The 22,731-nt window shown below is 45.2% G+C and overlaps 1 protein-coding gene across 3 annotated transcripts in view; it reads left to right on the top strand.

The window, feature by feature from the left end:
* DAAM1 (dishevelled associated activator of morphogenesis 1) overlaps window positions 1-22,731 on the top strand; it is a 177,984-nt gene that overhangs the window by 50,194 nt on the left and 105,059 nt on the right. For all 3 annotated transcript variants that reach the window (XM_032782373.2, XM_032782372.2, XM_032782371.2), the window contains exon 2: window positions 12,063-12,286. In XM_032782373.2, the coding sequence (XP_032638264.1) occupies window positions 12,104-12,286 (183 nt within the window). In that variant the 5' untranslated portion in view covers window positions 12,063-12,103. The remainder of the gene's footprint in view (window positions 1-12,062; window positions 12,287-22,731) is intronic.

The raw sequence follows: 22,731 nt of genomic DNA, 5'->3' as shown, positions 1-22,731 counted from the left end.
GACTCTCTTTGCTTTTTGTATATGTTTGAATTAACAGCTGTTAGGCACATCCATCCTTATTGTCCTAGATGTTCTTAACAGATCATTTAGTAACATTTTATTGACCTGCTTTTGCTGCACTTTGCTCAAAGCGTGGTGTTAGTATCTCACTGGTTTATCAGTAGCCCCCTTTTTCCTGCCTGCTGGAGGGGCTCCAGCAAAATTTACTCTTCTGCTTAGATGCAGGCATGCTTGGGAAGTTTCTTGCGCATCTTGTCTCCTAGCTTTCATATTTTCAGGGCACTTGTCGGCATCCAGTTTTGCTATTAATCCCTCCTTGAATGTTAACATGGTCCTGAAAAGGCTGTCTTACCCTTTGAGCTCCACTACAATGCATGTTTGTTCTCACAATAGCCTCTTCAACAGCTGCTTCCAAAAAAAAAAAGGAGGGGGGGGAGAGGATTTAAATGGAAGGGCCCCTTGACAGGATTTTCATTGCAGAAGAATTCTTGAGTGCAAAAACTTTCTATGGCTCCTTTTGAAGCTGCTTTTTCAGCACTTTGGCGGAGACCTCCCCAGCATCTGCATACAGTGCCCTTCCCGGAGAGCAGTTTGCCTGTTTTTAAGCCTCACATCTTGATCTTCCTCTCAGATTCTTGGAGCGGATGTAGCAGGGGAGCAAAGCTGTGCATGCATGTTTAAAAGTGTAGTGACCTGATCTTGAGGAGTAAATTATGTGTGTTGTTGGAATATAAGATTCAAAGTGGTTTTTGTGGTTTTTCTTTTTTTTAAAAGAAAAAAAAGAAAGGAAAAAAACTTCTGTTGGAAAGTTGCAAGGACGAGACTTCTAATATTGGGTTGATTAACACACCAGCACGCTCAAAAATCAGGGTTTGCCCATGATTAGGGGTTTTTCATTTTTCCTGAAGTATGTGGCAGTTATCTGCATGGTACTGATGGAGTGCAAGTAAGAAAAGAAGGTGTGCAGTGAATTGCTGGAAACATGCATTGAGCTCGTAGGCAATTCAACTTCCTGTTTAATCAGGTAATTATGGCCTCCTGGAAATCATATATAATCTTCCGTCTGGCTGACCAGAAAACCTTTGTCAGCACAGTAAATGTAGTGCTTTCTACGCCCCAAACTCTTGATCCACGAATGTCTTCTGCAGTTTTATATAGCCATGGCATAGGTAGTGCTGAAGTACACATTAGATATGACAAGGAGAAACTTTTCCATATCTTCATAGACTTTAAGGCCAGACAACAGCACTAGGATCGTCGTCTGGCCTCCTGTAATAATACAAGCCAAAGGACCTTACCTAGTAATTCCTGTATCAAGCTCTTACTTCTGTTTTAGCAGCAAGCATACTGTCATCCCTCCTCTGCCGCTTGGCAGCAGATGTTGAGGCCTTGTAGGTCAGATTTCTATTGGAGGAAAAATCAGTGATGTGGAGTCTGGGTATATTCCAAGCGTGACATGTTTTGTTGTTTACATACACACCAGTCCTGGAACAGAGATGCAGCAAACAGCATGCAGGCAATCTCTTCTGGGAATTTCAGCCCAGTTCCCAGGGAGCAACTCTGCCTCAAGAATTTACCTTAATTAGAGAGATGAAGGCAGAGACAAGTTCCCTTGCTGCTTGCAGAGCTCACCCAAAGAAGTGCATCAAAACAACAGAGCATACTTTCCAAGACTAGAAAGTGTTCATGTGCCAAGAAAAAACTTGAGGCTGTAACAGCGCCACCTGGCAACGACTCCTTTCAGCAGCCAATACAACATAAATTACTGTTCTTGCCTCAGCATTTTAGCAGTGATGTGCTTAGACTATGCCTGGTTTTCATGCATTAGAAAGAAAACTGCTGATTTTTCCAGTACCAGGTATGGTGTTGTGAAATAGATAAGTATCTGTTAACCTTTGAATATGAGCACTTGATTGTTTACTGGAACAGTGTTTAGATTGATGAGTTCTTTGGATACCTCTATGCATTTTTAATGGCTAAATTCACAGCCTTGCTATAAACTTATTTGGCCTTAAATGGAGTGAAATGTGTTCTTACAAGACAACAGGCCCAGATGTACATTTTAATTTTTGATGAACACTATAGTAACTTATAATAAAAATACAAAAGGTAGTAAACACTTTTGATGTGAGAGCTTTTATGGTGTTAGCAGATGGAGCTTCCGGGGCTCTAGCTGACAGCCAGGACAGAGTTAGCATACAAATTTGAGCATTTTCCAGTTTCAGCTACAGGAAATTAGTGAAACTGTGAATTTGGAATTCATTTATATTTAATAAAAAAATATAGGGTGTAAAACCTGTTTTAGTTTGAGGCATAGGAGACTATAAATTCAGAAAAAAAACCCCAGGATGTATGTAGGGGTTGTTTATAATCTCCCAAATTGTAGGGCTGTGTGATTGAAATATTCTTGGAACAGATGCCTGGAAGAATAACCTCTAGGGATGAAGGGATAGGTCAGTCTAATTGTTAATTCAGCTGTTTCCTCTGCTGATAGTGACAGTAATGCATTGTGGAAGGTGTGAGTGGGGGAGAAAGAGAGAGAAAGATGAATACACATTACCAGAATGTCTGTCTGGAAAAATATTGAGCTATAAATTCTACGAATGTAGTACAGCTGACGTTCAGGTTTCAACATTAACCTGAACTCTGCCCCTGCATGTCTGTCCACCTTCCACATACAGGATGGAGACTACCCCATTTGGCACATGCAAATTAAGTCTGCCCTGGTGACTATTTATAATAGAGTATATGGAGCACCTGTTCTTGGGATGCAGTGGTATAATGATACGTCACCCTTCTAGCTTGGAGTACGTAAGTGAGGGAGGTGAACACCCACTCTATGTTGGGAGTATGAAGGATAGACACTTTATCTACATGGGATTTTGCTACTGATGCTGGAAATATCCCTACATTTGTCATGAGCTGTGCAGCTGATTGGTGCCAGTGCAGTGTGTAGGATCTCAATGGGAGCTGGTGACTTTGTGACTGATCTGAGGGAAGAGGAGCAAGGGGCTGGCAGTATCCAGAGGCTCCCGTCCATGCCAGGCAATTCTCTTCTCAGGTGCATGTAGTACTGCCATATCTGTGGCTGTTTCTATTGACTGGCCAGGGTAAAAATGGATATTTGGGCTGTGACATCCCCACAAGAAAGGGGGTGTGCGTGTGTGATTTTTTTTTTTTAATGTGGGAGTTGGGGTTAAATGCTGAAGCTGAGATCAGGGATTCAAGGAGCATGCACAACAGTGAAGAGTCTCTTGGTGTAGGGGGTGAGAGCTGGTGGGCATGGTAAGGGTGCTGGTCACTTAGCCTAGAGCACTGGTTTTCAGCGTCTTTACCATTGTGAGCTGTAAATGCAGCTCTCTCTGTTATGAGCTGCATCCACACAATATATATGCTGCCTGTATGGCCATGAGGATGTCACATGGGGCCGCAAGCTCTGTGCTGATTGGGCTGTGGCTGTGGGTCGAGAACCACTGGACTAGAGCAAGAACTTTAGCTAAGCTTTAACAGAGAAGTTACCTCGAGAGCTGGTTCCAGTCCACCATGGGAGTGTATAGAATGTCTCTAAGCTCTCCTCTAATTGCTAATTGCTGCCATGTTTCACCTTGGTAAAAACAGCCCTGGGCGTGAGTCTCCTCTGCAGAGTGTGGAAACCATTGCAGTTTATGTATAAAGCTGTTTTATGAGTGGGTCAAGAAAACACCCAATTTTCAAACATTGAAAATTGGCTATTTCTGTCAAAGTCTTGTCTCAAAAACAACTCCTCCGGTTGCACACTCATTTAAAACCAACACAAAAATTCTCCTCCTGTGCAGTCCAGGCCCAGAGAGATTTTTATGCAAGAAAGCGTTTTTTGGGGAATCTGGTGACAGTTTCCATTAGATATAACAAATATCGATGTCTGTTTTGCCCCCTTGACTAAGGGCTCACAATTGTGACTACCGACTACTGATGCAAGCTGCTACTGTTGGCTGGTGCTGGGTTTTAAGTACTCCAAGCTCCAGATCCTAAGGAGAAATGAGGTATTAGCTGTCACTTGGGCACGATCAGTTTTGCTCTAATGCTTCATCTAGCCAAAGTTTCCACTCCAAGAGGGCCCCGTTGTGCTAGGCACCATCCTCGCACAATTGGAAGACTATCTCTGAACCAAAGAGTTTACAGTTGAAGTCTGACGAGAAGACAAGTAGGTACGGCAGACAAACACGGAGAGTCCAAGGTAACTTGGAGACTAAAATGGTGAAAGGAAACAGCATGCCGTGAATTGCCTGACTTTTCTCTGTGGATCTCTTAAATCTTAAAGTGTGTGGTTCTATTAGAAAATCCGGAGGGAGGTTCTAGCTTGTGCCCGCCATGGGAGGCTGCACTGGGGTTAGTGCTGGAGAAAAAGATCTGGAATATTAATCGCCAACATAAAGCCTGCTGGAGTGATTATTTTTATTTGTTTTGCAGTAGCACTCCCAATGTGCTAGGTATTATACACATATAGGAAGACAGATCCCTTCTTAAAGAGTGTCCCCATTAAGACCTTAAGGGAAGATGAAACCAAAGGTTTTGGGGTAGAGTGGAGCCTGTATTCCCTTGTGGGTAGCTAATCACACCCTAACTTCAATGAACAGCTACAGTTACCATGTGACTACTAGATTATCAGCCTTGAATATGAGCCACATTGGCCAGTGATGAATGCATAGAAATTCAAAGAGTTTCTAATATTACAAGAATGGGTTTATGTTGTGTTTGTAGGATGGGGCTGCGTGAGAGAATATGTTTCTCGGTGCTGTACATTTCTAGTGATCCATGGTCTAGTTAGCGGCATTTGTGAGAATCTCACAAGTTTTCCATGCAGGCAGAATGCCTCCCCACCCGAATAACCGGATGAGGTCACTGATTCAGTGACCTGAGAGAAATGTCAAAGAGTTTACATCAGCTTTGATAGCTAAAACTTCATAGGCTAAAATACAACTGTGTGCGCTGAGGAAGAGTTTAAATATGGTAGAAAATATATTTAACTCCTTAAGTGTTAGGCAGAGGAGCACATTGTGTGTTACTGCATTTATGGAAAACAAGCTGCTCCTCACACATGGTTAAACAAAATGAGCGGTGATGTCTCTCTCCCCCTCCCCCTCCCCCCATTGTATTCGGGAGCAAGGAACTAGAAGGATTCATGCTGGCTGGACACTTGATGACAAGACCAGAATCTGTCCGCTCAGATTCGGACCAATGTAGTAACATGTTACTGTCAGTCCAAAGGAATTTAGATGGTATTTCTGTTACAAACACTATTGGTAACAAAAGTAATGAGCACTGTCTCTGTATTCCCCAGTCCTTCGTCTTCTCCCCCTGCCTCACGCCCCATCTAATCTACATGGAGGCCATGACTTTAAAAAACAAGAGTCTCAAGTTCGGCTCCTGAAATCCATCTTGAGGCACCTAAATAGTTGGTCATGTTTTTAAAAGCGTGGTGTGTGACAGTCGCCATTTTGGCCAGTCCTAGGGATTGATGTGTGGGGACCTCCAGAGCAAAAAGCAGGAATTGCTTGAGCTCAAGAACCAGGTTCTGTAGCTGGCCTATAACAGACTCTCATCTTCTGGCTCAGGCGTGGTGTGGGTGTGCGTGAGTGGTACAACATACACTTACCCGGGGGCTACCGTAGGGTTGCCACCTTTCTAATGGCTGGTAACTGGACCTCTGAGACCCAGCCCCATCCTGCCTCTCCTCCCCACCCCAAGGGCCTGTCCCCTTCTCTGCCCCCTAAGGTCCCACAGCTGCACACCACGTACCGCCGCGAGCTACAGGAGCAGCTGCCTCTTTCCTTCCACTTAGTTGCCACAAATAAAAAACCAAACTGACATCAGGCTGAAACTTGGACTGTCCAGGTGAAAACCAGATGGGTGGCAACCCTAGGCTACCATGAGCACTCGTGGCTCCTGCTGAACTCAGCGGGAGTTGCTGGGTGGTCATCATCTCTGAAAAATCAGGCCACTTATGTAGCTACCTAAAAATGGATTGAGGAATATAACATTAGGCTCCTATCTTGGTGAGTGTGTCTGATTTGGGTCTGTAAGTCCTTCTTTCTGTTAAAGCCTAACCCATATTCTTCTGATTGGGGGGTGACTGGAAAGGTAACTCTGATTAACTTTGAACTAATGCTGTTTCATTTTTCATGGTTATATTAAAAGAACTTTGCATAAAAGCAGGCCAAATAACATGAAAGGGAGGGAAGGTGGTTTGATTAAAAAAACTCCCTGCTGCGTTGTATTTCCAGGCGGCCACAGGAGAGGAATCTGGGGGTGTAGCATTGTTGTGTAGAACAGTATGCAAGGTCATGACAGACCAGACAGAGCAAATTAGATTCTGCTGAATGAGGGAAAAACTAGAGGAGGATCAAACGAGTTCTGCTTCTAATAGGGAGTCTGGAATACAGGTGCCTCTGTAGCTCATAACTTTCTCCTTCTCTTCCCCTGCCATTAATCTTTTTGGTTGTCTTCTGCCTGTGACATATTCTGTGCAGCGATCACCTGTTAATTCCAAAATCCCTGCAAGATGAATGTATCCGCTCCTTTGTCACTAGCTTTGATTATGCCCCTGTCTCAGTTATCCCAGAGACTGTGCCTGTCTTATTTGCCCTATTGAAATCCTATATTGAAATTTATAGGCTTCTTATATGTTGTCACTACTTAAATTTTTGTTCAGTACACGATCTATATTAGGTACTTATCTGACTCCCATCACCATAGTGTCTGAGCAATCCACAAACTTTCATGTATTTATCCTCACATCACCCCTGTAAAATAGGGATGCTCTCTCTCCATTTTACTTATGAGGAACTGAGGCCCTGAGAAGCTAAGTGACTTGCTCACGGTCACAGAGGAAGTTTGCTGCAGAGCAGAGAATTGAATCTAGCCTTGTGCCCTAACCACTGGACCATCCTTTCTTGAAGGAATCTGGATTAAGTGTTGTACCACCACTTCCCATTGGTAGTGACCTCAGGTGGAGGTCAGAGCATGGCAGGTATCTGTAAGGATATTTAATGGTCTCTTTCAAAGAAACACAGTTCTTTAGGAGTTCTCTGGAGCTGTCTGTAGTTGCAGCCTTTTTCAGGTTTAAGGCGGAGATACCTCATTTTCTAGGGGAATTAATAAGCATGTGAAACGAAAGAGAAAAGTCATCTGAAAGCAAATTTATTGTTTGTAGGACAGGATAGCACCTAGGAGAGCTGGTTAGGGACCAGGACCCCACTGTGGTAGCTGCTGTACAGACACAGAACGAAAAATGGTCCCTGCCCCAAAGAGCTTAAAATAATTTGAAACATTCTTCTTAAGTTCCTTCAAAGGAATGTTGCTTGGTCACTTAGGCCTTGTCTACACTGTCACTTACAGCGCTGAAACTTTCTTTGCTCAGGGGTGTGGAACCCCCCCCCCCCCAGCGATGCAAGTTTCAGCATGCTAAAGTGGCAGTGTAAACAGAGCTCCTGCGCTGGGAGCTGCTACTCTTGAGGGTGGGGTGTGGTGGGTTTTTTTTGTTTTTTTTTACAGCGCTGCTGGAGCTGTGACTACACAGCCATGTTAAAGCACTGCCGTGTAGACATACCCTTAGTAACTTTCCTTTTTGTCCAATATCATGGACAAATCCAGTAAGGTATGTGTGCAACTGGCAACATCCTGCCAGGTCATTTAAGAGTTCATGAAATTGTAGGGAAATTGCTCTTGCAAAGTTTTTACTAAAAGGGTTTTGACCCCAAAAGTGTGGTGCTCCTCACGGATCATCGTTTTCTGGCCTGAAAAACTGGCTATCTTATCCCTGTCTACAAATCCAGTAATAAGTATCTTTCCTGACTCCCAGTCTGTCCTTTCTAGCCTCTCTGTGGTTCCTGACTCACTCCCGTCCACTTATGCTGATTCTAGGATAGCTGTCTGAAGGTGACTCAGTGTTTTGATACCTTCACTCCCCTCCACCTTGCTATCCCCAGTCCTTGCTCTGTCTGCAATCACAGCAGCTGAAGCTGCTCCACAGAGCATCTCTGGGCAAAGTCCTATTCTCATGATGTCATTTTATGCCTTAACCCTCTCTTCTCTCAGCTCCCTCTTGCTCACTGTAGTGGCTGCCCTTCTCCTCCCTCAGTGATGTGATTCCCTTTGGTTCCATCATTGGCCCACCACTCCTTCCCCCCCTCCCTTTAATTTCTCTGGGTGGTGACATTCACTTCCTTTGGACTGGGAACCTGGAACTTCTCAAGTCTAATCCTAGCCTTGATGTTTGCCTTGAGGCCTTGGACAAGCCACGTAGGGCAGAATTTTCAGAAGTATCCTCTCATTTTTGATGTCTCAGGCTTTGAATAGTCATCTTGACTCACAGGGCCTGATCTTCAGAGGCGATCAGCTCCAACTGAGTTTGGCTGGAGTTGCGAGTGCTCAGCACTTCTGAAAATCAGGCCTGCAGTGTCCCGGATTGGGCACCCAAAAATTAGTGGGCATGCTTGGAAATTGTTTCCCTTCAGATCTCTGCTTCTGTTTCTCCATCTATGCAATGTATCTAAGAATTACTCATCTACCTCACCAGAGTGTGCTTAGGGTTAAAGTTAGTAAAGCCCTCTTGGAAATGAAAAGTGCTTTGTGAATGCTGAGTGGTGGTGGTGTCATATGAGTATCCTGTAATGAGAATGAGAAAAAGCGTCTATTGCTGGTGTGTAGTGACTGAGAATTCCCTTGCATAGCTGCCTGAATGACTGGTTATCTAAGCTTGGAGAAAACAAATTCTCGTAGTCTTTCCCACTCGTGAAAAGTACATCTCTGTAATTAATTATATGTTCTATCATTACAGTTCCTGGCCTGACTCCCCCTAGGGAATAAAACCAGACACGAATGCAGGAAGAAGGGAGACAGCCAAAAAAAACCCCTACTGCTTCAGAATATACTTGCATACTAGTGCCTTGTGGAAAAGCAGGTTTACTTGCAAGTCATAACCCCATTGCTGCCCGACACATGAGCAGTCTTGGCAAAAGCCAGTATTCTGTCCGCCTGACAGAGTGATTCTTTTGCAATAGAGAGATTTCTGTATGTTCTCCAGGCTGTGGTGTAACAGCAAAAGGAAACGATCATGGTATTTCAGTGGCATAGCTGTTGCTTGCCCCATTCATGTGGGTTCAAGGAAGTCTGAGACCTCTGAGAAACAATTATCATTTAAGGCTCGGATCCTGCAAACAGTTGAGCAAATGAATAGCTTCACTCATGAGTAGCCTTACTGACTTCAGCGAGATTACTTATGTGTAAGTTTGTTCAGGATCAAGTCCTAACTCTTGCCTTAATCCTCTAGGGCTGCATAATATTCTGGTACTTCTCTGGGTATTTTTTCATTGCCTTTCCGGCTGCATTTTCTACAGGAAATGCTAGATACAAATAATTCTTACATGACCTACAGGGTGGTGTTTGTATTGAGGGAGAGCCTAAGAGCCCTCATGATGACCCAGGATCCCATTGTGCTAGATGCTGTACAAACAGAAGAAAAAGACAGAGTCCCTGACTCAAGGAGTTTACAATCTGATCAGGTGGTACTTTTAGATTGTATTAACTTAATCTCAACTGGGAGGCTGATTAAACCTAACAGGAGCTGAAGAATCTATCCTTTCCCTTGAAGTCTGCAAATCCAAGACTAGGTGCTTTCTGGAAAGGATGGTTGAGCTAAAAAGACAAGTTATTGTGTGGCCTGTGTTATACAGGAGGTCAGACTTGTTGACATAATAGCCCCTTCTGACCTTGAAATCCTGTGAACCTAATTAGGGCTGTACCCTATGTATGTCCTGCTCACGCTCATGTCTAAAGTGTAACTTTGGGAAGTCTGAGGACTTTTGCAGAAAGCTAAGCTGAATGACTTGTTCTCAAGCTGACATTGTCCCTGCCCAATATCTAACACATTCTGCGTAAACCATCAAGTGGAATGAAAAGGCCTTGAACCCCAGACTTTGTTCTGTAGCTGCAATAGGCCTGTTTTGAAGGGTTCTGCCTGAAGAACATGTCAGGAAGCAGAGTTTTGTTTTTTATCCTTCACACTAATATATTCAGCAGCATTTGTGCGGTTTGCCTGCTAGCTAAGGTTCTTCTCTCCTTTTCAAGTTTTTTTTAATGCTTCTTGTTAATAACTGCAATTTGCTGGGCTTGTATCTGCCTTGCAAATGATACATAAACATAAAGACTGCAGGTGTATGATAATTATGAATCCCAATAGCTCTAGAGCTGCAGCCATCTCAAAAATACCTTGTCTGAGTGGCCACGTGTCTTTTAAATACTAAAATAGAAATAAATCTTTACCTAGTCTCATCCTTGTTCTTTCATTCAGACTTAAATCTATTGATGTTTTGATGTAAGCTAGGCTCTTTGAAAACACCAGACGTGTTCTGAGGATAGCGTGTGTATATTTATAGCTCAGTCTGAATATCTGAAATGGAAGAAGAGAACTAAAGTTCCAGTCCTGTGGTGAGAGTACGGGATTTGCATGGGAGGGGAGCATCAGGAAATAGGTTTCTCTTCCTAGCTCTGTTGCTGATTCACTGCATTGCTTTAGGCCAGTGGTTCTCAAATTGTGGGTCGGGACCCCAAAATGGGTCACAACCCCATTTTAATGGGATCACCAGGGCTGGCATTAGACTTTCTAGGGCCAAAGCTGAAGCCTGAGCCTCCCATTCAAGGCCGAAGCCCTCAGGTAACAGTCTCCGTGCCTGGGCCTGAAACCCTTGGGCTTCGGCTTTGGCCCCCCGCCCAGAGCGGCAGGGCTCGGGCTTCAGCTTTGGCCCCCCCCCAGCCTGGGGCAGCAGGCTCAGGTAGGCTCAGGCTTAGTCCACCCTCCTGGGGTTATATGGTATTTTTGTTGTCAACAGGGCATCACGGTGCAATGAAATTTGAGAACCCCTGCTTTAGGCAAATTACTTCCCTTCCCCCTGCTCTAGTTCCCCATCTGTAGAGTAGGGAAAATGGTACTTGGGGCATTTTAAAAATCTATGAATTTGCCTTCCCTATTGAGAAGACAAGTTTTGTTTTTGGGAAACTTTCAGTTGGGGGGCAGCAAAACTTTCTTGCCAGGTATGGGATACCTTTTTAAAAACTCATTGGTTCCAGCATACTGCAGATGAATTCAGCTTATTAACTCTCAGATAGCAAATGACAATAAGAGATTTCATGGCTGTGCGAGCTCATCAAATGGTTACCTTTTTGTGAACCCTAAGGTGCGTAAAGTGAAATGAGATTTTAGGCTGAGCTGTTGAGAAGGGACGCTTTTAGCTTGGATGTCGGGGAGGATTGCGCAAACCTAGGACTTGTACTTCCTTTAAAAATATTACTTAAATTTGAATTTAAAAAAATGGCTTCCAACTGTCCCTTAAATATAAATAACATTTCCAGAGCTAGATCCTCAGTTGGTGTAAAATGGGCCAAGTTCTCTTGACTGCCCTGGTGTGTTACTGGCTCACACTAGCTGAGGGTCTGCCTCTGGAATCATAAAGGTTGTCCTCTAGTGCTGGAAACTTTAGCTGACAGTGTGGAACAGACAGAACTGTTTGAGACACTTAGTGTGTTGGTATTGCAAACGTTCTGTAATAATGCTGCAAGAGGTCCACATGAGCTAAAAGAGAGGGGTACAGCATGGGACTAATTGACATCAGAGTGACTTTTGATCTGTTTTGGAGTCAGGTGATAAAAGATAGAGAAGGAATCAGAGGGCTTGGGTCAGTTCTTCTTGCAGCTCTCAGCGCTGGGACAGAACAGTGGTGTATCCCGCTGTCTTTCATCTACAGCAATTGCTCACTGGCAACTTCTTGATTCAACTACAGCTGAGGGGGCGGGGAGGGGAAGATTATTCCCATAAGAGAACAAAGGTATCTTTTAATTAGCACAGTCGTCAAGGTTGCTGTAACTGTAAATGTCAAACCGGAACAGAAATCTTTAGCATGTAAATGTCACTTCTTTGCAAGTTGTATATGTTGAGTGCCTTTGATTCTGGGTCTCTTCTCAGTAGATCTCAACACACTTGGACAAAGTGGATACTCAATTGTTTGCTGTACTCTCTCTTTCTGTAGGATTTAGTAGCTAGAAGAAAGGGACGCAGAGGATTTTGGCCATGGCCCCAAGAAAAAGAAGTGGACGGGGGATTTCATTCATCTTCTGCTGCTTCCGAAGCAACGACCATCCGGAGATCACCTACCGGCTTCGCCATGACAGCAACTTTGCCCTACAGGCCATGGAGCCTGCCTTGCCAATGCCCCCAGTGGAAGAGCTGGATGTCATGTTCAGTGAGCTTGTGGTGAGTGTTGCATGTTTCTTGCTGCAGTGGGGTAGCTATTTTTGGGCGGGCACCACAGAAAAACATTGCCCCCCCATCCTGCTCATGATGTCCATGGCAAATCTCACACTGATTTTAATAGATGCGAGGTCAGGAGGAGTGATTTTTTTCAAATGAGCTTTTACCTGAAAGGAACGTCAGGGTTTGCTGCTGGCGGTGATTGTACAGCCCTCTGAGCCTTGAATTCCCATTGGATGCACTGGTGACTTCCGTCCATCGTGGGGAATTCCACTGGTTGATACAGAGCTCCTGTAAAAGAGCATTACTCTCTCCCCACAGAACACGTAGCATTTTGAGGCTCTAGGGATTTCCATCTGCCACTCCGGGAAGAAAACCCCCTCTAGCGTCAGTCTTTTCCCCAGACCCCATTCTATTCATGGTTATTTCCTTCATGGTACATTGCTTTGTTTAGGTCTGACAGTGTGCCTGAGAGGTAGATATTCCCTGCCCTGTGGAGCCTGGGCTCTAGTTCAGGCACAGATGATGCCATGAGCAATCGTAGTGCTTGTGAAAGAGAGAGTCTAACAGTGCCTGAGCCAGGAGGCCATAAGCATGTAGTGTAGGCTGGCATGACGGATAACTTTCCATGCACGGCACTGCTAGTGCAACCTAGTCAGTCCTCACCTGTACCCCATTCTTGGACCGCTCCCAAGAGCAGGCAGGCTGCCAGCTGAGCTGAATTTAGTTTGATTGGTCCCATCCCTAGCCCTGTTTAAACCTATCTCCTTGTCAGTTGTGATTCCCAGGGTGATAGGGCAGTTTAGGATGCAGAACCACTGGTAACTTGAAAAGGGACTGGAATGGTTGGATGGGAAGCAGCTAGGTAGATGGAGCTTAGGCATCTTGGAGAGGTGGTGCTCTGGAAGTAGAAACGTAGATAGCCAGCCCAACTGAGAGTGGTCTCCCATTGCTCCATGGCTGTTGTTACGTGGCATGACTGGCCAAGGGAGGACTGAGAGCATTGGCTGATCAGAAGGACAGATAGATCCATCCCAGTGTTGTAGCAATGCAGGTGGCCATAAGACCTAAGCAGTAAATATGGGCATGTCCTCTACTCTATCACTAATAGTGTGTTCCTTTTGGTCCAGCTGCTGCAATCTCCCCCTTCTCTGCAGCCCATGGGGATGTGGTAATCTCCCAAGTGGCATGTGGCTTCTTAAAATGTAATTTTGGGCAGCATGAGGCTGAGGGCAAAATGGTGGTATTTTGGTTCCTGTTCTGGTGTGACAGTGCCTATGCCAGGCTGTCTCTTGACAGAGCTCCACAGTATACCCAAAGCATCAATGATTCTTGTGCCCTATACACTCTGATTGGGAAGGGGAAGGAAATAAAGTGCATGTAAAACCCAAGTGTTAACATTATACCTGAGTGAAATTTGGAATTTCTGTCCCACAGGCAATGCCGACCTTTCAGCATTTGATTTTTGTCCCAAATCAAAATGAAAAATCGAAATGTTGAAATTTTCTATGGAACAGAATTTTGCCCCAATTTTGACATTCTTGAAAGCAAAATGTTTTGGTTTTTAGTTTGTTGAACTAACTCAAAACTAAGCATTTTGGGTCAGTTCAACATTAATGGATTTTCCCATTGTGGTTTGTTGCCTCATAGGAGTTGTATTTTGGGAGGTTGATGCACCCATTCTCCCATATGGGCCAGGCTTCCTGGCTAGAATGCATCTCCTGTCTTGCAGGTTGGTCAGATGGGAAATCCACATTGCACTATGGGAGATGTAGTCTTTCAGGGAATTTGGCCGATAGGAGATCCTGGGGCCTGTACAACAACTTCGATAAGGAAATACAATTTATTATTTTGTTGAACTGATTAGAAATATTTCAGGTTGGTTCAATAAAACAAAATATTTCCATTTGATTTTCCTGATGGAAAGTTGAAAAATTTCAGCTAAATCAAAATCTTCGCATGGAGCATCTTGATTTTGTGGAAAATGAGTTTTTCACTGGAAAGCCTTTCACGGGAAAATTCCTGGCCAGCTCTGGTTAGCATAGCCAAACTGAACGTAAGAGCATGCTATGAGCCAGCACCGGCATAGCCACGCTAAGCCTACAGATCCATCTAGTGATTGGGGAGCCACCCTGGAGAACTGGGGTTTGGAGGCTTATCAGAACCCATTAAACACCAGCCTGGGGTTGAGACAGAATCCCTGTATATCCAAGAGTCCCTGAGAGCTCTCCTTCCCACAAACCCTGAAGGATATGATGGTTTCTTTTTGCAGGGAAAGACTGTGTCCATCGCCGGCTTTAGCAAGTGCGGGGCCCGATTTGTGGGGCTTGTACTTACTGGGCGGCGCTCTGAGTCTTCAGTGGTACTTTGGCTTGCTGCGCTCCAGCCAAAGGTGCGGGGCTTGCCGCGGGGCTTGCTGTGCTCTGGCTAGGCGTGGGGCCCAATTCAGGGGAATCAGCTTAAAGCCAGCCCTGACTGTGTCCTGCTACCTCTTACAATGCCTTACTCGTGTATGAACCACTCTCTCCACTATGATTTTCAGGGAGGCACTTACACTCCTCCTGGCCTCAGGTGATTGGGTGGTGTGACTATAAGTGACTCTTTTCCTCCCTCTGCCCACACACACTGCTAGGGAGCAGCCACTCCCTGCTGTAAAGTTTTTGTTTTTCCCCTAACAGGGTAGGAGAATGAGCCCAAAACTCAACCACTCCCTGTGAGAGGAGTCAGCAGTGGCTCACTGCTAGCCTCCCGATTGCATGAGGGCAGATTAATCCGATCAGAGGAAACAGTGCCCATACCATATAACTGTGTGTGACCAGTCGCAACACACCAGCCCTGCCTGAAATTCAAAAAAACCATGTGGAAACCCTGCTCCCACTTTTTGCTACCCCTTCTCCCCATTACAAATATTAATGAGAAACTCTCAGGGATTTTCCCAGTGTTTGCAAGGTTGTTCCGATTTTTCTAACATTTTGCAAACTCGGAAATAGGCAAATTTTCACCAGGGAGAGTTTAAAAAATGTTGCTGCAAATCTTTTGTCTCAGTTCGTCTTGCTACACCTAGCCCCTTCTTATTACTCACAGTAACCTGTCAGTGTTGAGTATTAGATTTCAGCATTAGTTAAATGATTTGGAAAATGTCCCACTGTTTCTGTATAAGCCCACTGTGTAACATTTGGAACTGTGACAGGAAAAACAACTAGGGGTGTTGGGCTGATTTTACGCTTGCTGAAGCCTGATGGGGGCTGAAAGGTGTCTCTCTAAAACACTGGCAGCCCTGATGCTGCCACACAGTTCGCACTGGACAACTTGGAACTGCTCTACGAGTGGCTTCTTCCCTCTCTTTATTTGAAAGACGTTTTGAATCCACTTAATTATCTTGGCAAACAGGGATGAGGTGATTTGAAATGTGCGGAAGTTGAAGTTGTTGTTAGGAGAGGCCTAGAGTTATAGGGTGTTTTTCTAGGTTGTACTTGTTAATTGATTTGTGCCATGTATCAGCGATGTAATACGATTTGTTTTACAGTAGCACCCAGTGTGTCCCCGGCTGAGATCACGGCCCTGTTGGGCTAAGCAGCGTGCAAACACTGATTCTACAAATCAGCAAACATTAGTGTGAGAGGCTAGCTTCAAATGTACATTGCTTTACAGATTAAAAGCTAAAGCACTGGCATTCTCCATGGGAGTTGGGAGAGGGTGTTTTAAGAAGATTACCCCTGTTCAGCCCCCAGTTTGACTTGTGGAATCCTATTGTTATTGACGAGAGTGGCACCGCGGGCCCCCGCCAAGATCAAAGCCCCAGTGAGGTTCAAGCTGCAGGTGTAAATTCCAGCTCAAGGAGCCCATTCCCATGCTAGCTCTGATCACTCTGCTTTGTGAGCTAGCTTGTAGCCGTGCAGGCACGGGCAGCGGGAGTGGCTAGGGTCTCAGGTGTGCCAGTACTCAGGGCAGTGAGTCCCTCCTGCTTTGTGTACCGCTGTGGCTAGGCTGTACTTTTTAGCATGCTAGCTACAGCAGGTATGTCTACTTGAGCTGGGATCTATGCCTCTGGCTCAAAGAGTAGAGCTGCCCACAAAGAGGTGAAGTGACTTGCCGAAGATCACACAGGAAGTTGATGGCACAGCTTTAACACAGATCTCCTGAGTCCCAGTCCAGTACATCGAACCATAAGGCCATCTGTCTTTGCTGGCTCTTTCTAGCCATATGCCTCTGCTTTTTATTGTTCTAGACTTTGGGACCTCATGAAGAATTGCTTCACACACACACCCCCCCCCCCGCTCCCCAAAAATTAAAATAGAATTGGGATTTAAGCCATATATATCTGATATTTTAGTCTTGAGACTTGGCAGTACCATCTGGGAGCCCTGATGGTGAAATAAGACTAGCCTTTCGTTGTTAGGTGAATCATACAGCAAGCACCAGTAGTTGCAACTTCAGCAAACTTGGCATTGCAAATCCCGTTTAATCTCCTCCCTAATGTGGCAAGTCTGCTTCCTTTGGGTCAGTTCTGGAAAATTTATCTGGGTTGGATGTTTCAGATGTGACTATTAATGTGAAAACCTGTCACATTCTTAACATGTGAGCAATCGGCGATTGTTCCAGAGCAAAGACTGAAGACCAGAGATTGTACACTGAATGCGTGTTGGCGTCAGTTGCACTGGACGTTGGCCTACCCTGAACTTGGGTTTGCCAAAGACTTACCTTCTGCTACCCACTGCACCTGCGGTCTTTAGTGATCTTGGGTGCAATGCAGCTGATTTTAGCTCAGGGGTTGGCACTGAGACTTCCACAGTGATGTTTGCTTTTAATCTAGTGCTAACCTGAACTGTCTCCAGACCTGTGGATATGCAAGCATTTCTCTGGAGGAACAGCAACAAAATGGGGAGCCAGATTCTTTAGGTATATTGTTAAGCTGATCAGTCCAGTGTCTAAACTTCTGCTCCTAGTCAGGGATGAAAGTAGAAATAGGGACTTACTGGTACAGGGCTAGGTTGGGGCTGGCTCTGGCCCCTGGAAGGGGCAGGGCATTGGGTGGAAGGGGAGGTGATGGGTGGGTCAGAGCCAGCCTCGGCCCGCCCTGTACTGGTAAGTGCCCTTCCCTCCCCTACCAGGGTAGCAGCGGCAGCCGGGGGCTCCGGCAGCAGTTTAAAGGACCCAGGGTTTGGCTGCCGCTACTGTACCGGGCACTTTAAACTGCTGCTGGAGCCCCCAGCTGCCGCTGCTACCCCAGGGCTCTGGCAGCAGGGCTCTGGGGGCTATTTAAAGGGCCTGGAACTCTCCTGCCTCTACCTCCCTGGGCCCTTTAAATAACGCCCGGAGCCCCGCTGCTACTCCAGGGCTCTTGGGGGCTATTTAAAGGGCCTAGGACTCCCTTGCTTCTACTGCCCCGACCCTTTAAGTAGCCCCCGGAGCCTTGGGGTAGCAGCAGCAGGGCTCCGGCAGCTATTTAAATGGCTCAGGACAGTAAGGGCAGCAGGAGCTGTGGCCCTTTAAATAACCCCCAGAGCCCCACTTCCGCTATCCTAGGGCTCCAGCAGCGGAGCTCTGGTGGCAATTTAAAGGACCTGGGGCTCCAGCCACTGGAGTGGAGCCCGGTATGGGCGCACAGGCTCTTGCCAGTACACCGTACTGGGGCGTACCGGCTTACCTTCACCTCTGCTCCTAGTGATCCTGACAGGAAGAGGACAATTCATACTGGCTACAAAGGAAAATCTAGCAGACTATGGCCTTCTCTGGCTTAGAGAACCTGGAAATATTGCCTTTTTTGCTGGCAGACATTTACCCTTCCCCCTCTTCCTTCCACACACAGTCAATGATCTTTAAGCTGGGAGTTGTGGGAATGCAGCTCCAGTGGGCGCTAGGCCCCATCTGAAGAGTTCATTGTCTCTTGTTCTGTCAGGGCTTCAGCGACCCAGAGCCACCCAAGGAGGAGCAACTGTATGGACATCAGCCTCCACAAAAGCAAAGCGTTTCACTACGAGTTAGCTGCTGTGTGCTTCACAGTTCTCTGGGAATGGTTCAGGTTGCTGGGATAACCTGCAGGGCTTTCCATGAATGCAGAGCTGGGTGATGTCACCAGCTTTGACTTTTTCAGATTTTGCTGAAAAATTCTTTCATACTCTAACCAAAACAGCCCATTATGTTCTATGAGCTCTAGATAGGAGGAGTTCACTTTCACTTGGACATACTGTTGAGATGTAGCCCCAGCAGGCAACATTGGTTTGATTTATACTGTTGCCCCTTTTTCAGATGCCTGAGTCCCACTCCTGACACCAGCATTGACCCTCTGCCAAATGGTAGCATAATTCTCGGGCCTTCCAGGTTGACTTCCCATTGGAAGAGAAACCGGTGACGTGGATTCTTGGTGTATTCACACTGTAACTTTCTTTATTTCCACATATACACTAGACCTGGAAAAGAGGCAGACATCTGAGCTCACACACCAATGCATGGCTTCCAGGAATCTCATCTTTCTCAAGAATTGCCTTCAGATACAGCGAATAAAGCAGAAAGCAAATTCTCTGCTATCTTCCACAGCTTCTCTTAAAATACTATTGCATATCGAGGCTAACAACAATATAGCATTTCTTCAAAGACTAAAATCTTGTTTGCACACTAAGCAAAAGAATTTTCAACTCTATGTGTAACAGCACCATCTGGTAACTGCTACCAAAACAATACTTCACATTTCATACCTACAACTAGTCTTTCCATCGACTCGGTGAATGATTGATTCCCTCACAGCTCCTTAGTTATGCTGAAGTTGTACAAAACGTGGAGTGTGTTGTGTTGCACGACATCCCTGGGGGTTAGGTAAGTATTATGTGCACTTCACAAGTGCATAGAGAGAAGCACAGAGAAGTTAAATGCCTTGCCTAAGGAAGGTCAAAATGAGTTGGTGGCAATCGATTGGCACTCAGGAGACCTGACTCCCAATCCGCCGCCCCAATCACTAGATTAGTTCTCCAAAACATTCCCTGACGCAGAGGCATTTTATTGTGACTTGTGCTGAAGACAGCGATGAGGGCAGGGGGAATAATTTAGTGTAAATTTAGTTACTTAATTTACTTACGGCTGGTTGAAGATACTTCTCCCAAGGCACGAGAGAAACAGCTACCGTTTGGCTTGTGGCTGCTGCAGGATGCTGTCCTTCCTGCACACAGTTGTCTTAATAAAATCGTAAGAATGACTCCAGTCAGGCTGGGGTAGGAGGACTGGATGTTGTGGGTGTTATGTCCTTGCCCCTCATTGGGAATCGGATGATGCTCTCTGAGCTGTTGCTAAATGTGAGCTGTTAAGTTGCCTGAAGAACAATTTTTTGTTTATCGTTTTCTTTAGGGTTGCACCATAAAGCCTTGGCTAAGGCAGGACCCCATTATGCTAAGCTCTGTACATATGGTTAGCAAGAGACCGTCCCTGCACTGAAGGGCTTGCCATCAGGAAAATGTTCAAGTCTTGGTGCTGTTCTGTGGATGTCACTTTGGCTTCCCCCTCAGAGCAGCAGGGACGTAGCTGGTGTGTGAAGAATGGTAGGCTTGAGAGGAAGCCCAGCTGATGGGACACACAGTTACCAGCACAGGTTACCAGATTCCCAGAGTGTCTGCTGATAAAAGTTTTATCCTCCCCCTTTAGATAGCAGGTTTGATTCTCACTACCAGTGTGAAGGTCCCTTCATCCTCTGTCTTCTCCTCACTCTGTGAGCTTTTTAAGTGGTGTCGGATGTGTTCGCTGCAGAATTGGTTACAACAACACCATCGTCCCATAAATAAAATACTGTAGCAACAGGCAGGAAAACGGACTCATTTAACCACCTGAATCTTCAAGCAAGCTGGTGATCTAGGATTGCTTTTGTTTCCCAGTGGGGTACCTCATGCCTGGAGCAGGCTGTGTGAAACCAATTGTATTTGTTCAGCATCTTCTCCATCGTTTTGGTTGCCAAGGTACTTGGGCCCAGATCCTCAAGGGTATGTGATACCACCTTTGAGGATCTGGGCCTCTGTCCCTTCTGCTCGCATGTCCAGTGAGCTGCCTCATAAAGAGGTTCCAAGCGGAGATACCGTAGTTCTGATGTAAGGCATTTTGCTCCACCACCTTTGTTAAAGGGGCATGGGGGAGAGGAGAACTTGCCTGCTTCCAAGAGCAGGTGATTCCAAAGGTGCAGTTGTGGTGAAATGTCCCAGAGCCTCACTTCCTGCCAGGCCCTGCATCAGGCTGACTCATCTTTCCAGCTGATGAAATCCAAACACTCAGAGGGATTTTCCAAAGTGCCTCAGTGACTCAGGAGGAGGAGTCACATTTGAAGGTTGATGAGATACTTGCTTCTAAATCACTGTGATTCTTTTGAAAATCCCACTCACCGCTCCCTATGGGGCCAGCCACTACCACTCCTTGGTGAACTAGTAATTCATCCAGAGCAGTGTTTTTCTTTTCTCCCACACTTCTACAGCTCAAAAGCTGTGGAGCACTGGGCAGGGAGTCCTACCTTCCTAGCACCCCTAGCTCCAGTTGGCTAGGGTGAAACAGACCCTTAAGTGCAAAGAATCGTTAATTTCCCAGCTATTTGTGACTGCATTAAGCAGGAATCTACTGGAGGGGAAGATGTGTTCTGTGAAGTGGTGCAATTTGTAGCTTCCCCCTCTGTAACACTGAGCTCTGCTACTTTATTCAGATGCGTGATGGATCAATTGGAATTAGATACTTTTTTATTAATAAAAAGCTGTTTGTGGTTCTAATACATATGCATTTGTTTTGATGTACTTGTAATGTTTCTGTTCTTCAGTGTAGTGTGTTAGAGATTTGATTTTCAATTATCCTACTACGTGTAGGAAAGAACATTCCCAAATCATTGAGATTAACGCTGCATTACCTTTTAAACTGCCCATCGTGTTTATATTGCGCCATTGGTACTACTCTGCTCCTACCATATGTGAGGGTCGTAAAATGTATAATCACAATTTTTAATCCTGGGATTTCATATGACGTTGCGAACACTGCACGGCTAAGCCTGTGTGCCATCACTGAACAGCAGCCAACAACGAGGTGGAACACTCCATGTATTTTAATAAGCCAATCATGTAAAGGCTTCTGTTTTGTGTAACCCCATTTTAATTACTACGGTTTTATATGCATCGGCGACTTTGAGCACTTTTGAAGGATTTCCACTCTCCATGTTTGACAGAATTGTGCAATGGGGCATCTGCTGAGGCTTCACATTCTGCATGTACAGATGACCTCATAGCGAGGATGAGAGAGAGAGAGAGAGAACCCCCTGGGACAGATGTTAGTCACGTCACTTAATGAGTGACTGGAAGGCACTCAGATGCTATCACGGTGAGGGTGGTCTTATGTAGAATAGAATGGAGTCTCTGAATCCAAGGGCCTGGTTGTATGCTGGTTCATGGTATCTTTAAACTCTGATCCCAGGGCAACTAACTATTCATGGGGAAACTGAAGCTTCACTTTTTGAAATAGTATGCTAGCTGCGACATTACTGCGTATGTAAAACTCTTCTAGCAGATCAATAATTCATAGCTGTCCTCTGTGGACTCTGAGAACAGCAGCCCTTCCTCCCTCCCAACCACTAGCCCCTTAAGCACTTAGTTATTTGGTGTTTATCTTTTAATGTTTATGAATGTCTGTACAGCAATGGGCATGCTTATGCTTGTAAATTAATAGTTTTTTGAAAGCTGCATTAGCAATCCATTAACTTCACTAAGCATTCAAAATGCTGTTTAGAACTCAGGATTGTTAGCAGAAGTAACATAGTAATTAGAAGGTGATGTATCAAACACTGTATGCCACTGTGTTAATGAGAGTGGCAACTGGGAAATTAATTATTACTTGAGATTTTAAGTAAAATTGATCTGGCTAGTAAATGATTTGGCTCTTTTAGGTTACTGGTGTTTTTTAATTTTTAGTTTCTGGTTAGAAGAGAGGGTGAGTTTTTGCCCATGCAGAAGACATGGCATTCAGGCAATAGCTGATGTATTAGATGCAAGGCAAAGCTTTTGTATTTAAAGCTTACATGCAAACGAATGCTATGGGCATAAATGCTATTCCTAGCCACGTGGTCACTGCACTACCAGGAATTTCATGATGTGGAGAACCCCTTAGCCTGAGAAGAGCGCATGTAAAACACAATTTTATTCTAATATTATTTAAAATATGTCAGTACAAAAATGGAGATGTATTTATTGCACAAATCAAATGCAACTATGAAGTTTAATATTTGCCCCGTTGGAATGGATTCTGTGGACCTCATGGGCCCAGCTCCCATTTGTGTACAGTGGATCCTCTGGTTGGGTCTGCTGCATACTTATTCTTGAGAAAGTCACATGGGGGTTAGGAGACACAACGGAGGTCAGAGGATTCTGTGACGCTGCTTCTTTGCAGAACAAGAGTTCTAGATGGGAAACTGAGGCATGGAGAGAGTAAGTGATTTGCCCAGC

The sequence above is a fragment of the Chelonoidis abingdonii genome, chromosome 4 (assembly GCF_003597395.2).
Source record: "Chelonoidis abingdonii isolate Lonesome George chromosome 4, CheloAbing_2.0, whole genome shotgun sequence".
In the NCBI taxonomy this organism is placed as follows: domain Eukaryota; kingdom Metazoa; phylum Chordata; order Testudines; family Testudinidae; genus Chelonoidis; species Chelonoidis abingdonii.
Note: the sequence above shows the minus strand (reverse complement) of the source record. Positions and strands in the feature narration are given on the sequence as shown.